Source organism: Miniopterus natalensis, chromosome 11, assembly GCF_054644295.1.
Source record: "Miniopterus natalensis isolate mMinNat1 chromosome 11, mMinNat1.hap1, whole genome shotgun sequence".
Taxonomy (NCBI): domain Eukaryota; kingdom Metazoa; phylum Chordata; class Mammalia; order Chiroptera; family Miniopteridae; genus Miniopterus; species Miniopterus natalensis.
The window spans coordinates 51,689,625-51,707,274 of record NC_142091.1 but is presented as its reverse complement, the minus strand read 5'-3'; the positions used below and the strand labels follow the sequence as shown (position 1 = coordinate 51,707,274).

Here is a 17,650-nt window from a genome sequence, read left to right as displayed (position 1 = left end):
ACATGCTTCTTGGAGCCCTTCTTTTTAGAATAGCTAACTGTTCCATTTTAGGAGAGAAGCACTAAAAGCTTACTGAAAGCTTTGTGTGCATGGGTGGAGTTTGTCAGCTGGTGAACTTGAGTGTTTTGTAATCTTATCTACGAAGGCTATGTAATCCAGGTTCCTAGTTTTCTGGAGTTGAATAGTATAACTTGGGGAATGTGAAAATGCAGTATAGGAAATGATAAATTGCAAAATTGTTGGTACTGACAATAAATGCTGAAGTTTGAAGGAAAGGGGGGATCATTATGTGCTAAAGGGAATTCTAGAAAAGGATTCATTAAGAAGAGGGAGAAAGGTGTATGCTAGGTTTTTGAGAATGATTAAGATTTGATCTGATGGAGAACTTTAAGTTGGAAAAAGAGCTAAAATGGAGTTGAGTAAAGGATTTGAATAGGTGGCAGGAGAGAAAGCTATTGAGGTTCTTTCAGGCTTTAATTAATGTTAATGGTTAGAACAATATATTGTTAAGAAGAGTTCTATTAAAAAATAAGATTTAAAGAAAATTAACCTGCCAGTAAAATATGTGCATTGGTCTTAAACTAAATTCTTGTGTGATTTTGCTTTTCAGTACAAATACAAAGACCTAACTGTCCGTGAAACTATCAATGTGATTACGTTATACAAAGATCTCAAACCTGTATTGGATTCATATGGTAAGTTTACATAATAAAATATCAATTACTGTACTTCGAGTTTATTCCTTTTGTTAGTTGTAGGTTTCCCATTTTCCTGTTAAGATTGTTGGTTTTTCCATTGTAGGACTAAACCTCCACCTAATATAAGTGTTGGAGGGATAGAAAATTACAAAATCTAATAATAACATTATTTGTTTAGTTATTGTGTTTAAAAAGTACTCTAACATAGAGCTATGCAAATTTAGACTTAGAGGGGATGTTAAAGGTGGTTTAGTTAATCTTTCCCAAAGTATTATCCATAGTTGTAAAGAATGTTGCTGGGGGTTTGGGTTCTGTGGTTAAGAGTGAGTAGTTATAGATTAAACAAAATTAAATGGTCTTCTTTGAAGCAATGTTGCAGTGTTTTTCAGAGCCTTTAATATGCTAATGTGTTATACCTCACCAAGAGGGGAGAGAATATATTGTAGTGTGTCCTAAAGTTGATTAACTACTGAACCTCCACCACCTCCCCTATCCCACCAGCATCTCTTTATATTCTTAGGAAAGCATTTAGCAAACTATATGCTGGACTATCACTTTATTTTGTAGATGAGGAACCATTATTTTTTTGATTTCAGAGAGAGAAGGGGAGAGAAAGAGAGAGAAACATCAATGATGAGAGAGAGTCATTGATCAGCTGCCTCCTGCAGGACCCCCACTGGGGATCGAGCCCACAACCCCGGCATGTGCCCTGATGGAATCGAACTGAGATCTCCTGGATCATAGATCAATGCTCAACTGCTGAGCCAAGCCGGCTGGGCGATGAGGAATCATTTTTAAAAAAAATACGATCCTTAATTCTGTAGAGTGTGTAGGTGACAGTTTCATTATTGAGACGAAATAAAGTTGGGTGTTAGTAAGAAATAAGTACCTAAAGTGTGTGTGTGTTTGTTTGTTTGTTTGTTTGAAATAGAATTTGGTCCCACACCTGATGTGTCAGGGCCAAGGGCTCCTGTCTATTAGGAGGCCCTTGGCACTGAGGACAAGGAGCTGAATTTTGTAGCTGAGACTCTCACTCTAAACTCCACTCACCTCTAAGGCTTTGAAAACATTAGGAGCCTGGTGAGGAGAGATTAGGGCAACAAAGGGACAATCAGTCCTGAGTTTCCTGAACAACAAAGACATGAACAGGAAATTCTCTTCCAAACTTAGGGCATAGTTCTACCTCATGTCCACATACTGTACACTGGTACCTAGATCCGCAAAAAAACTCTTGTTATCAAATTAGTTTATTTAAAATTTACTTCAACGGCGGGGGGGAGTGGTGACAGGGACTAGAATTTTACTTAAGTGATCGTTTTTACTGCATGCTAAAAGAATAAGTATATTGATCAAAACTGGCAAAGACTCCAACATCATTGGACAAATCTTACATAGCTATATGTGGCCAGATCACATCTAAACCATTATTATCAACATGCTTTTAGAGTAAATAAAGTCATAAATTTAAATAAGGTGTTTTTTTTTAAAAGCACAAAATCAGAATAAATCACAGCACAGTTTATAATTGTCAGTAGTAAGTAAATGAACTCAGGTCAACAGTACTACGTCCTTATACTGCACATGACAGCCTTTTCCCTGTGTGGTACAGTGTTAATTCCAAATCATTATTACAAATAATATCAGTCCATGTAATACAAATTGTGTGTGCCCTAGTAAATCAATTAGTTACAGTTAGAAAAACTTGTGTAATGTGGTATGAGAAATACTCCTATTAAAAGATGTCTAGCCCGGCTGGGCGTGGCTCAGTGGTTGAGGATTAACCTGGGATCCAGGAGATCACGGTGCGATTCCCCTCAGGGCACATGCCTGGGTTGCAGGCTCGATCCCCAGTCAGGGGATGCGCAGGAGGCAGCCGATCAACGACTCTCTCATCGTTGATGTTTCTATCGCTCTCTTTCCTTCTCCCTTCCTCTCTCTGAAATAAAGATACTTTTTTTTTAAAGTCCATATTTCATTGTGAAAACTTTTTCTTTTTAAAACTGTGATTTGATGCTATATTAGGATTGAGAATGATAGTGGAACTAAACATGAGGAATCTAAAATATTATGATATTAGGTTAACATTTAGTATGGTATCAGTCAATAGTGATTTTTAAGTAATTTTATAATATTGCTAGTTGGGGAAGCAGAGCTCATATTTACTGGGATTGTAGCACTCACATCCATTTTTCCAAGTAATTAAAAGAATCTTTTTTTTGCTTATTCAAAAACTGACCCCAATGAGTGAATCAACAAAGGATACTCTCTGTTAGTGGACAAAATGAATGACACATTTAACAAGTTAACCTGTTTCAAGGGTAATAATGAGCTTTAACCAGCACTTCTGAAAGAATAACTTAATGGGAACATCTACAAAAATGCTCATGTTTAAATCATTATTCTTCCCTTTCAGTTTTTAATGATGGCAGTTCCAGGGAACTAATGAACCTCACTGGAACAATTCCTGTGCTTTATAGAGGTAAGAGTCTTATGTAGTTTATGTTTCCAGTATAGATGCCTTTTGATGCACATATGTTGCCAAAGAGTTAAATGTAAATTAAACCTACTTTCTCATGATTTTCATGATGCTACAGAGATTTTAACTTCTGTTGAAATTGAACTTCATGTAGCAGCAGCACCTACTATTTCAGCTTTTTCTGTTTTCCTTCCTGCCAACATATACTAATAAGTGCCTCCTTGGGCTGAAGTTTCATAGAATCAGAATCTTGGAACTAGAAAGGGATCTTACATGCCTCCTAGTTCAGCTTCCCACGCCATTCAGACTTTTCTGACAGTGGAAAGCCGTGTAGTGAGTGTAGTGGCTAAGATAGAGGCTTTAAAGTCAGGGCAGAGTAAAGTTTCAGTTCTCACTCTATGATCTATCAAGTTGTGACAGTGGGCATCCACAACATTTGGGTAATAGTATCTAACAAAAAAGAATTCGTTGTATGTAAAGAACTTAGCACTGAGTTGTATATAATAAACACATGTCAAAAGTAGCTATTTAAGGTTGTAACGTTGGTGATAATCTAATGATGGATAATTACATCTCTGTTAGCTAGTCAGCCAGCCTCTGCTGGAATACTTACAGGGATAAGGGAACATTAAGTTTCATAAATGACTGTTCTGTTTTTGGACAGCTCTGTTTGTGAATTATTCTTTGTGACTCACTAAGACCTGTGTCTCTGTAACTTAGCCATTACTGTTATTAGTACCTGCTATGCATGCGGCACAGGGGATACGGGCTGTGGATACAAAATAAATAAGGATATACCTTCTCTGAAAGGACTGACACAAATAGGGGAAACAGAATAAATAGGTATTTACAATATTCTGTAACTGCTATAGAATGATAAAATGTAAAGGTGATGTAAGGTTACAGAGAAGAATACAACCATGTTGGAAGATAATGGAGGAAATGACATTTGAACTTGGTATTAAAGGGTGACTCAACCATTTATAACAGAATGGACATTTCAGGCAGAGGGGAAAACACTTAAACATCAACACTGAATAAAGCAAGTATGATAAAATTAGCAGGGACTGAATAAAATTTAAGATCACCGACTTTTCCTCTAGGAAGTAAACTCTGGTTAGGAAATAGGTAATGGGGGAAAGAGGAAGGCAGGAAACTACGGTAAACATAATTAAAGACATTTCATGTGTATATATAAATTGTATCTAAATCCTTCTATGTTCCCTTCCCATTTTTTTATATAGCATAGTTCTTAAGCCTAAGTAATTCTGGAGAGTTCTTTATTTTCACAAAGCAAAGAATTCTGGTTGGTGGAAATAAACTTTGTTTTCTGTATTAGAATATAGTCTGTTGGAGTTCTTTTTTCATTGTAGGAGTAGTTTTGGGTAAAAATAAATCCGAAGTCCCACAACTGTCTGATTTCTTTAAGCAAAATTTATATGTATATATTTATATGAAGTGAAACTTTTTCTAAGAGAAAAATGTCTGAATTTATGTTAAGTGATTCAAATGGTTTCTTGGGACATTGGCTTTGAGCTTAGTAAGAAAAGGCATGGTTATGTTCACTATATTGACTCTGTTGAGTCCTTTGATAGACTGTTCAGTTTGACTATATATAGTCAAATTTCTCAACTGAGAGAGATTCTATTACATAAAGTAAAGAGAAGAAGACATCGTTGATTGAATAGCTGTCACTGAAAATGCCATATGTATTGGTCAAGTTGTGGCTGCCAATCAGCATCTGTTTGACAGTTGGATTAGCTTTGGCAAGAGAATTTATCACTTTCTGATAGGATACCATAATCCATGGTCTTCCTTGTATAATCCTTCCCAGTGAACCTTATTAACTGAAATGACAAGAATCAAGTAGCAAAGAATGGATTGAGTTGAAAGGTAATTTATGAAGAATGCTCTTCAGCAGCAAGCACGCACTAGCAGAGTAGTGATCAATTAGCGCCTAATCCTGCAGATGTATTTTACAAACTGAAAATTTGAGAAACTGATCCTAAACAGAACTTTGAAGTATTAAAATATTTGTTGTGATTTTTTTTTTAAAGTGTTACTCACTTGTCACTCTCTCTTGCTTGCCTATTTAAGCCATTATTGAAAAATAATAAAAATAGAGTAACTGAAGTTTCTTTCTCTCTCAGGTAATACATATAATATTCCAATATGCCTGTGGCTGCTGGACACATACCCGTATAATCCCCCTATCTGTTTTGTTAAGCCTACTAGTTCAATGACTATTAAAACAGGAAAGCATGTTGATGCAAATGGGAAGATATATCTTCCTTATCTACACGAATGGAAACACGTAAGTATTAACAGTGCTTTGTGAATTTGTTGTATTTTATATATTTTGCTCACTAGCATCTACTTTTTGTTAACACCCAAAGAGGATTCCAGGGAGGAGATAAGTTCATGTAAGATCACTAATCACTATAATTAGGTAATCAGAAAAGGCTCTCCAGAATAAATACAGTCATTCGCCATATGACAACATTCCAGCCAACAACAGACTGCATAAGATTTTAATGGAGCTGGAAATTTCTATCACCTAGTGATGTCATAGCCATCCTAACATTATAGCACAAGGCATTACTCACAATTTTGTGGTCATGTGGTATAAACAGATCTACTATGCTGCTGATCATCTAAAAGTATAGCACATAAAACAGCTGTAGTGGCTGTACCATCTAGGTTTGTATAAGTGCACTCCATGATGTTCACACAATGGTAAAATCACCTAACAACGCATTTCTCAGAATGTATCCTTGTTGTTAGGTGGCACATGATTGTATATGTTATATTGTATAGAGCTTGGTAATTTACAGAATATGCATAGTCACTTTTATTTTCTTGAATTGAACCTTTAAGAACAGAATTCATATAGTGGGAAGTACATTTTAAAAATGTATACTGATGGCATATATTTGTGAAACTGTTCAGATCTCATTACTCAAAGTGTTCCTATCAAGAAGTAATAATAGTAGGAAACTTGTTTCTGCTTCTGGTGGTAAAGCTTTGGCAGACCAGTGTTCTTATCAAAATAACTAGAAAAACAAAAGTACAAACATCTGTGGAAGGCTTTGAAGAACTGTTGAGTCAATCAAGACTTGAAGGGCTAAGATCCTCTAGTGAAAGGAACTGCAAGAGATAAGCCAACATTCTGCCACTGTTTCCTGGGAGTATGTACTGATTCTTGCCACAGGGTAAGAGGCTGAGAATCTGCGCAGGGGGCTTTAGCTAAGGGGCAAAGAAAGCTAGAGAAAAGCTGCAGTTTCTAGCATTTTCACAAGCTGAAAAGACAACAGTTGCTGCTCTGTCTGCCAATACAGCCAGTACTTTAGGAGCCAAAATTTGGGAGAAAAGGAAGTTATAAAGAAATAAACAAGATAATCTGAGTTTTCCTCTTAAGGGGTATGCTAAATTCCTAAGCTTCAAGGACAAGATGCTAAGCAGAAAACCTGAAAAACAGAGGCAAACCCTGGCCAGGTGGCTCAGTTGGTTAGAGTATTGTCCTATACACCAAAGGTTGTGGGTTCAATTCCCAGTCAGGGCACATAGCCAAGTTGTGTGTTCGGTCCCTAGTCGGAGCATGTACAGGAGGTAGCCAGTCGATGTTTCTCTCTCACATCGATGTTTCTCTCCATCTCCCTCTCCCCTCTCCCCTCTCTCTCCCCTTCCTCCCTCCTTTCCTCTCTCTCTCTCTAAAAAAGAAAATCATATTCTCGGGTGAAGATTAAATAAAAGGTAAATTTTATGGTATGTGAACTATATTTCAATTTTGTTTGGGTGTTTTGTTGGACTAAATAATTAATGAGATAAAAGTGTGTGGTCTCAATATTCCTCCCCACCCCCTTATACTAGCCACAGTCTGCAGCCCACACTTGGTGCAACACAGATGCTGTACATGCTTACCCCCAGTCTCAGCATATAAATCCACAAACATAAAACATTAGAATAGTGGGACTCGGCAGGTTTTTACAGGAAACTTTCTAAAAATTTTTTTTCATAAGTTGGGACAAATTGAACAAATGAGGTGAGTTTGGTGCTTTGGAAAGTTGAGAGCTGTTGGTAAACTTTTCTGTTAGGAGAAGAGAAATTATGAAGATCATTAGCTGATCGGAATGATTGAGTTAGTCCTTCAGAACCTGATGAGCTCATGCATGAAGTATGTCAGATGAGATGTACCCAAAATGCATTAAAGTGTGAAAATGGAACCATCAAACAAACTAGTCTGAACAACTTTGCCTAGCATAGTTTATCTTAAATTAGTGGTTGATAGTTGAGAGAAAAATTTAGCAACCTATATGGAAAAACAGGCACTCTCTTTGTAACTATGGTATTGGAAGGAAAGATCCTTTAACAATTTGTATGTTTTGTACAATAACCTAGTGATTTCTATGATAGTCTACCTATAATTTCAAAGTTCATAATACTGTCTTTAATAAAAATTAATCTAAGAATATGTTTCCAAGGTAACATTATCTTTTAAAGGCCTTAATGTTTGTGACTACTGCTGTGTTCATCCCTGAATTTGTACCAGAACACTTAATTTGCCCATTGGAAATATGTTTTGGTTAGTTGTATAGAGTCAAATGAAGAATACTACTACCTGAATTTTGCAGTGTATTGCTTTGGCTGCTGCTTTTTTATATATACACTAGCCCACTTCACCCCCACTCCCATTATGGATGGGAGTTACATTCCAAGACCCCCAGTAAATGCCTAAAACTTCAGATAATACCAAACTATATATACCATGTTTGTTTTTTCTATACATACATGCACATGATAAAGTTTAATTTATAAATTAGGCAGAGTAAGATTAACAACAATAACTAATAAAATACAGTTAGAACAGTATACTGTAATACAGGTTATGCGAATGGGGTCACTTGTCAGGGAATACCTTGCTGAAGTGTTCAGGTAGGCTCAGTGCTTTCTGATGCAACATGTTGCCATCAACTGGAACACATTTTCTGTTCATGTCTTCTCCCCACAAATTTAATGCCTTTTCCATCTTTACTAAGCCACTTATCACACATTACAGCCATATCTTTTGCAGTTTGAGGTGCAGCAGCAAAACTAGCATGAATTTCTTTTTCCGGAGTTTTCCATTTAATATTTTCAGACTACAGGTAACAAACTGCAGACAGTGAGACCTTAGATAAGCAGGGAGTACTGTACATGAAGCAGCAGACTTGCTACATGTAAATAACTAAATAAGTTAAAAAATCACCTAGCTTTATTAAATTAATTAAATGAAATTTTTGTTAGGGTCCTATAAAGAAAATTATCAAGCTGAGTTGAAAACTGATAAGAAATGGCCAGACTTTTATTTTTTGCTGAAAAGTAAATCTGTGCCTGACTTAAACTTGTTTTCTCTTTTTAGCCACAGTCAGACCTTTTGGGGCTTATTCAAGTCATGATTGTGGTGTTTGGAGATGAACCTCCAGTCTTCTCTCGACCTACGATTTCAGCCTCTTATCCACCATACCAGGCAACAGGGCCACCAAATAGTAAGTAGCATTGAGAGTTGATTTTTAAATTCATAGAAACAAAAGAAAACAGGAAATGTTGTTAACAAAATGTTTTTAATGACTTCCCTTTGCTTTTTAGCTCATCAAGTTAGTGGATTTTGGGGAGGTGTTCTGAGGCCCCACATCTGCATGTACAGATTCCCTCCAAAGACTGGCATTTGGGCTTTCGTTTGTGGGTAGAAACCTAACTCTGGGTGTGCTGGATTCCAAAATGGGGGAGAAAGAACGCTGGAATAGAGCTAGAATTTTTTTTTTAATTATGCATGCCATGGAATAGCCTTATTTGATCAGTTTGAAAGCAGATATAACTTGAAAGGTAGTCTGACCCTTTTTTTGCAACCTCAGGATCAGTGTTGTAGATGCAAATGAGTAACAAAGTCAACTAAGTCATTCACGTTCAGCTATTCTGGGTGTACACAATTGAAAATCTAGCTCTCGGCTTGCTTCTCTTTAGTACAGCCAATTCGTGATTTTACCTTGTGTGGAGGGGGTGGAACATAGATAAGTACCAATCCTCCCCTAATTGGTATACATTATCTACATTTCTGTTTTGTTTTTTTAAATAATTCTTACTTATACTTTAAAATTACCCTGGATAATTGAGAATTGGTTGTACTTACTTGTTTGACTTTATTAAACCTGCACTGATTTCATTGTTTTGAGCTGTGATTATTTTTACACATTTTAAGATTATAATAACCAGATTTATCTTATAAATCAGATTATATGAGCTTTAATTTTTCTGCTGAAAATTACCCTCTTCCTTTTAATCCATTCTTTCTGGAGGAGCATCTTGACTCATAAGCTGAATGGGAATTTAGCAGAAAGAACTTTCTGAACCCATTTCCTTTTCCTTCCCTGCCTTCCCAGAATCAGCTTGGTTTTAGAATTTAGTACCTCTTTTTTTTTTTTTAAATATATCTTTATTGATTTCAGAGAGAGGAAAGGAGAGGGAGAGAGAGAGAAATAGAAACATCAATGAGAGAGTCATTGATTGGCTGCCTCCTGCGCACACCTGACTGGGGATCGAGCCCATAACCCGGGCATGTGCCCTGACCGGGAATCAAACCCCAATCTCCTGGATCCTAGGTCGATGCTCAACGGCTGAGCCACGCCCGGCCGAGCAGTACCTCTTTTAATAAAGATGCTAAGTATCCTTTTGGACCAGAAATTTTTCACCTTAAATTCTGTTGACTCTAGTACCCAAAATTAGATTATCTTGCTCATATAAGTTTGAAATATCAAATATTTTTTGTTTCATCCATGTTTTTTTGCTCAAATAACATAGCAGTAACTACTGAAGATAAAGGTAACCTTTTCAGAAATTTAGACAGTCTCCTGAGCAACATTTTCCCCTGAATTTCTTTCAGTTTTATATTGACATTCGAAGCACAGCATTCTAGAAAGAGACCACACTGAAGAGATCACTGCTGCAGTTCAATTTTGTACTTACTGTAAATCACATGAAGTAATCTAGAATTAATTTAAGTAAATTATTAATAGACAATTTATTGTCTATTTCAGTTTTAATAGTTTTTATACATTTAAACAATAATATTAGGTATAACTAAAGAAATGAAAGTCTGAATTGTGTTCCCCACATACAACAAGAAATAGCTTAGAAATTTGGATACATTCTTAAATAAATACTATCTTCTAATTGAGAAATTATATACTTCTGTTATTACTGTTATCATTAACACATTTTTGACCTCCTGTTTCAGGATGACTTTTGAGCTAGTTATGAGTCACATTTAAAAAGTGTTATGTTCAAATCTCTTTTTTTGACAACTTACAGTAATAGTCAACATTTATTGAATGGTAACTGAGACAGCTAACACTTCATATTCATTATCAAATCCTTATAATAATCCTATATGTTATGTGTATTTGTATCCCATTTTATTCTGGCTCTAAAATTACTTCATTATCTGCTTCCTTGCCAGTCTTGACTCCAAATAACATTTGTTTCCTCAAATCAGAATGTGAAGACTTTGGTAGATTGTTAGCTTTTCAGAACCTCAGAAGAGGAAAAGTGCTTACAACTAGGAGGTGGTGGCTTTACATGTGTGAGAGAGAAAGTAGCATAGGGGTGCAGTAATTGACATATATGTTGCTGACACTTCTAAAGCCCATGGTCAGAGTCCAACACACTTCTCCCACCTTACTTGCATTTTGTGCCCTCAAAGTTTATTTCTTGAAGGCTCCACCTCTGTTGCCTTCAAGCCTTCATATACCATTCCTCTACTAGATCACATTGTTTACCCCCACCTCCTAGGTTTAAATTAGCTGCCTTCCCGTCATAACACTTACACTCTTTGTTATTATTCCTTGCTTGTTTATCTCCCTTTCTAGACTATAAGCAACTTGAGGCCAGGAGTCCTCCCCCCCCCCCCCGCCTTTTTTTTCTTTTTCATCAAATTCCCACCTGGCCTGGTGTGGTTCAGTGGTTGAGCATCAACCTAGGATCCAGGAGATCGGGGTTCGATTCCCGGTGAGGGCACAGGCCCAGGTTGCGGGCTCGATCCCCAGTCGGGGGCGTGCAGGAGGCAGCCGATCAATGACTCTCATCATTGATGTTTCTCTCTCTCTCCCTCTCTCCTCTCCTCTCTCTGAAATCAATAAAGATATATTAAAAAAAAAAAAATTTCCCAGTGCCTGTCACATAGAAGGAACTAAAATATTGATTGGATTAAGGGCTAATTCATCATTACATTCAGTGAGAAGAATTTCACTGAGGAGAAGTTAATTCTCAGACAGGTCATTTCCAGTTAGGGCCAAAATTAACTTCTCTCTTCTTCCTCTATGTTGATTAGCCTCTTAGCACCACTGACTGACTAGCTCTGTGATTGGCATTCTCTTTAAAAAATACATAAAGCATCCTTTAAGCATGCTAGATTTGAGCTTTTTTTCCCTAGTATTCCCAGGCTTTTGTTTTCTTTTGTTTTTAACCAATCTAGCTGAATATAAGTTTTGTATAGGACTTCTAGTAGTAATTTGAAGCCTTTTAAAGTCCTCAGCCAACAAAACCAGCTGTACTAATGGTCAACACAGTCTTAATGGTCTTAATATCAAAAGATTTCTTAGATAAAATAAAGAGGTCACTTTCTAAGAAGCCAACATTGAACTGGAGGAGGGCAGAATTACCACCTTCTAAATTCCAAATTAAACCCGCTCCTGTCTCAAGTTGGAGACTCCTTAAGAGCCTGCAGAGCTGTCTAGGTTGACCTGTTTGCCAGTTAGTCCTTGTTGGGATTTTCATGTGTGTTGTCATAACTCATGTTTAATGCTTTGAAAATTGTGTGATTTGCAGAGCATTCTGCTTGAAGTAAAGAACTAATGTGGGTGGGGGGGTGTTTTGTTTTGGTGCTGAGATTTGGATTCTTTAACTGTATGAAATTTTGCTGTGGTTTGACAGTGATGTATGTCTCGTGATAACCTATGTATCCAGGACTATGCATATTATTTTAAAATGTTAAAACTTATTTTCAGCTTCCTACATGCCAGGCATGCCCAGTGGAATCTCTTCATACCCATCTGGATACCCTTCCAATCCCAGGTAATGGAAAATTTATTTTTTGAATGATTGTATTAGAAATTTTGTTGATCTAGAGTCAAAATAACAGGTGCTAGAGCATTAAAGTAAATTTAGTTACAATTTAATGGAAGGTAAAACTCAGTTTATTGGTGGAATTCTATTGTATGTACATAGTTCAGAAGGAGTTTTTTCCATTCTAGGGAAATGTGGCTCCATCCCATTTACAGAGAGGAAAGGGATGGGGTAATGACAATGGTCTTGATTGGTTTGGGACCTTAAAATGCTTGCTACTTCCCTTTAAGAACAGTGTCGGTGACTCACAGGTTAATGGTATACTAATTTTAATGAATTCAACCAGGAGAATAATATTTTAATATTCTTTTTTAAAAAACCTTTTTTTGTAAGTTACAAGGAACAAATTAATGGTTCATATGGTGGAGTCAGTCTTGTCCTCATGATATTTATCCATTCAGTTCAGAGACTACATGTACTACCAATCTGTTACCCATTTGATGATAATATAACACAGATAAATTAATTTAATAGTGCAACCAGTCTGAATAATGCATACTAGCAAATCAATGAGAAATAATTCTTAGCCTATGTTTTAAATGTGTACTTGTTCCACTGGTGATCTAGGAGTAGTTTTGAAAGGTGGTCTCTGGGCAGACTTCAAGTGAAAGACTGGCATATACTGGTGCCTGAATGAGATTTCCAGCTACTCTAACAATTAACAAGAAATTGTTAACCCTGCTAACTCTTCTTCGCTAACTCACAGATAAATGCAGCCAGATTTCCTAACACTGCTGTGACTAAATATGTAGGTTTACAAATATAATATGCAGGATCTTAAAACTTAAATTTAGCAAACTTATTTCTGCGCCTTTCTTAATTTCAAAGACTAGCTTTCTAAGGTAGTAAGCATTCTTTCACATTAGACAGGTAAGCAGAGACTAGATGAACACCTGTCAAGGGCAACAGAGAAAGATTCCCATGATTATAATATGTAAGTAGGTTGTAAGTTTTAGATTTCTTGAGGCCTTTAGTTTTCTGATTAAGTTCTAGAAATGGAATCCTGTTTGAAGCCCTGGAATTAAAAGTTTTTATAATTAACAGCTGCCAGTAAGAAGGAACTTGAGACATGTAGGGAATAGTTGTTGGAAGGACAATAGGGAAATGGACTTGTGAATAATGCAGCCATTGCAGAAAGATTTGTAAATAAATGAAGGCCAGAGATATTGACAAAAATGTAACCCTTATCTGCTTATCATACGTAATATTAAAAGTGTGTTTTGTGAGCTTATTTGTAAGAAGTTCCTTTTTGAGGCATTATTTTTCAAAGATTTAATTTTTTTCCCCTGTGAAACATAACTTTTCATCTCAAAACATAACATGTTGATGATCTGGGAAAGCATTCAGATTGCTGTCTTTCTGTACATAAGAGGTTTTGGCAGAAGAGCTCCAGAGCCTCTCTCTCTTCTCCCATTGTCCTAAAGGAGAGTTAATAAATCAGTGACTGAAGAAGAATCTTTATCTTAAAACAGTGAACATGAGAGTCTTTATTCTTGCTGTAGAAAGTTGGACTAGATGATTTCTAAGGTCTCTTCCAAATCTTAAGATCTTTTCAGAGTTTTATTTAGCACCTGCAGCATGTATACAAGGAAACTAAAAGGTATGTCAAGAATGGTGGTCCCAGTTTTGATATGTGTACTAGTATTAAGGTTATTAGAAAACAGTTCCCAATATCAGAAAAAACAAACAGTAGTAAGTACTGTGATAGGCAGAGCTTTAAAGAAGAGGTCACATCTGGTTTCGAGGTGGGAGCTTAGAGATAGCTTCATGAATGTAAGAACTGGCTTATAAAGATGGCCTTGAACAAGATGGGTGGTTAGAGGTGGAGGGAACAGCAAAGAGTAATACTATTTGATAACTGAGAGGAAACTCACCAGTCATCAAGTTCAGCCCACTCGCTTTATTTAAGCAAAGGTATGAAAACCAAAAACAAAATAAAATGGGGGAAAAACTAGGAAAATAGTTTAGTTTGGCTGGAGAATATAGGGTTATGAGTAGGGGAATTGAGAATTAGGTGCAATTTTCAGAGGCATCACACATCTCCCAAAGCCTTCCCTGATCTCTAGCTAGTATTGATTTTCCACTCTCCATCTCCTGAACTTTTATTTAGCATTTGTTATTTCCTTTATCCTGTCAAGATTGTTTATAGGGATCTTGTCCTATTTTGATTATTAGTATCCTGAGGAAGAGATGGATTCATATCTTAGCTCCTACCTCAAACACTGATACAATGCCTTAAATATAATAAATATTATATTTCAAAGAGGCACATAAAGAAAAAGGAACATAAGAGTGTTGGAAAATTCTTTTTAAATACACTTGGGTCAAAAAGCGCTCTTTAAAAAATTAAAAAAGATTTGCTATCTAGGCAAATTGCTTAATAACATACAAAGATAGAAGATAGTACAGTAATCCTCCTTATCCGCAGTTTCGCTTCCCACAGTTTCTCTTTCCACAGTTACAGTTACTCGCAGTCAACCACAGTCCAAAAATATTAAATGGGAAATTCAGAAATTAACAATTCATAAGTTTTCAGTCACATGCTGTTCTGAGGACCATGATTAAATCTTGCACCTTCTCAATCCGCCTCACCTGGGACAAAGATCATCCCTTTGTCCAGTGTATCCTTGTGTATGTGCTACCTGCCTATTAGTCACATAGTAGCCATCTCTGTTGTCAGATTGACTGTCGAGGTTACGCAGTGCTTGTTTTCAAGTCACCCTTTTATTCAGTATTGGCTCCAGAATGCAAGAGTAGTGATACCACTTGTCAGGGCTGTTGTAAATGGCGTTTATGAAACGATGCTGGATAGGAGATAGGAGAATACTTCTAAGGAAAGTTCCTTCCAACTCTGGTATGAATACATGAATGACACAAAATTTCCAGAGTGAGAAGAAAATTTTTAAAACTTTATTTAAATAGTAGTATTTTCAGATCAAATATTCACAGAGGTTATCATTGAACCACAAGTAAAAGCTGAAGAGTATCATTTCCCTATATGCTGGGAAGTCAGAATGGAAAAGTTCTCTCTCAAAATATTTGTCGCTTCCCATTGTGATGCTGTTGAACTGCCCTTAGAAATGCTCCAGTTGCTTTCTGTTGTGAAGGCGATCCTCAAATAACCAGGGCCCAGCAAGAGCATTTTAACCATTCACTTTGAGAGGAAAGCCAGTGTCGTTATGGGATTTCTATAGAACTTTGCTTGAATAGACACCTGTAGCTCCAAAACTGTTAAGTCATTAACTGGTAAAATGATGAGATGTCAAGCTAAACCTCCTGAATGGGGCTCTAAAGATACTATAGTGTTGGGTCATTGTAATATTTAATGGTTTCTGTTCTCTTTAGTGGTTACCCAGGCTGTCCTTACCCATCTGGTGGTCCGTATCCTGCCACAACTAGTGCCCAGTACCCTTCCCAACCTCCTGTGACCACTGTTGGTAAGTATCCTTCAAAATCGTATTTCTCCACATAGGGAGAGTCTAAGTCCCCTGTTGTGAAGAGTGCATTTCACTATTATTGAATCAATTTGACATGTACTATTGTGTAAATTAAGGGATACAGCATGTTACTTTATACATTTATATGTTGCAGTATTGTCCTTGGAGCAATAGTTATTGTATTACATAATAACACAATACTATTGCCTGTATTCATTATTCTGCACACTAGATCTCTATGGCTTATTTATTAATCATTACATGTGAAAAATATAAGAGAACTTGAACTTTTAAAGGTTTAAAACTACTTGACCTCTACCAAGTTATAAAGACTGAATTTATGAAACAACAGTAATACTTGTTTATGTTCTCTTAATAGCGGATGCTAGGAGAAAGCCGTGACAGGTATGGGTATGTGGTCATTCATATGTTTTCAGGGCTGAAAACCAGGCACTCGAGAAGCTTTGGCCCCCAGCTAGACATTCCCATGGAGAATGCCAACCTCCATTGGACAGGGAAGAGTCACCTGATGTGGGATCAGTTAATTTCCACCTTGATTCCTGCATGGCACCATCTGCCAGATCCTGATGTGCTAGTGGTACACCTGGTGGCAGTAATCTGGGAGTGATGAAGTTGTTGGATATTATAATCCAAATTAAGAAAGATTTAAGATTTATCTAGCAAACGTTCCAGAATGTTAGGATAGTGTGGTCCAATATGATACCCAAAAAAGTATGGTACCCAAAGAAGTGTGGTACCACTTAATGAAACCTCCACATGTTATGAATATATGTGTGAAGAAAGTAGACAGTTTGACTCCTTTATGTAGTTCATCATAAGGAAGCTGTACTATCAGCCTCACTTCCCTTGTGCCAGTCTCCAGGTTTGTTTTATCTTAATGGAGTTCTATTATCAGAGGGTGGTACAGATGTCTGCAACATCGATTTACTTACTAGTGTTTTGGAAACTTCCATATAAGTGGGGAGGGAGATAACAAAATGTGGTGCTTCTGCCCTAAGATTTGACCCTGAAAAGTATGGTACCCAAAACAATAGACTCTGTTGTTTGGACACTTTGGATCCGTCTTAAAATTAGTGTCCTTGGAAGGAATCATGTAGCTAATCTTGAGGAATAGTTCTTTGAATCAAACAATCCGTGAAGGTGTTTATATGTGCCTTTGGGAGGTGTAATGTTAATTTTCCTGTGTTCAAGTAGAAATCCATTTCCAGATGGAAAGTTTGTTTTATATATATGAAGTAATGCTTCTAATTTATTTTAAAAGATGCTATCAAAAAAATAAGCCCCACATTTTTACATGCAGCTCTTTTTGGTATTTCCAACACAAGTATTACATAAATCTTTAGTATTGGAAACTTAAAAAAAGACACACACACACACATATCTTTATTGATTTCAGAGAGAGGAGGGGAGAAGGCGAGAGAGAGAAACATCAGTGATGAGAGAAAGTCATTGATCGGCTGCCTCCTGCACACCCCCGACTGGGGATGGAGCCCACAACCTGGGCCTGTGCCCTGACTGGGAATTAAACCACCATCTCCTGGATCCTAGGTTGAAGCTCAACTGCTGAGCCACGCCCGGCCGGGCACTACTGGAAACTTTTCTTCCTTGGCACTTATGCCGTGTACTTTGTTCATAGTATTTGAGACTGGAAAAGTTTCTTGCCATTTGTCCCATATCCCACTTGGGTGTACCTGTTCCTAACATAATATTAACCTGCTTGCAAGGGCTCATTTCAGACGGTTTTTGGTAGAGTTCTTAACTGATAATAATAATGGCCAGTGTGAGCTTTGGTTATCCTAGTATTAGGTAGTTGTGTTTGGTTTCTATTCAGCCCTGTCAACTTCAGTGTCTCCCTCCCCTAT

At 36.9% G+C, this 17,650-nt stretch overlaps 1 protein-coding gene across 3 annotated transcripts in view; it reads left to right on the top strand.

Moving 5' to 3' along the window:
• TSG101 (tumor susceptibility 101) overlaps positions 1-17,650 on the top strand; it is a 39,482-nt gene that overhangs the window by 8,436 nt on the left and 13,396 nt on the right. For 2 of the 3 annotated variants that reach the window (XM_016219441.2, XM_016219442.2), the window contains exons 2-7: positions 611-695; positions 3,112-3,177; positions 5,325-5,488; positions 8,573-8,699; positions 12,213-12,279; positions 15,676-15,767. In XM_016219441.2, coding sequence (XP_016074927.1) covers positions 611-695; positions 3,112-3,177; positions 5,325-5,488; positions 8,573-8,699; positions 12,213-12,279; positions 15,676-15,767 — 601 coding nt within the window. Of the gene's footprint in view, positions 1-610; positions 696-3,111; positions 3,178-5,324; positions 5,489-8,572; positions 8,700-8,799; positions 8,893-12,212; positions 12,280-15,675; positions 15,768-17,650 lie in introns of all 3 variants that reach the window. The other variant, XM_087821769.1, reaches the window with a different exon arrangement.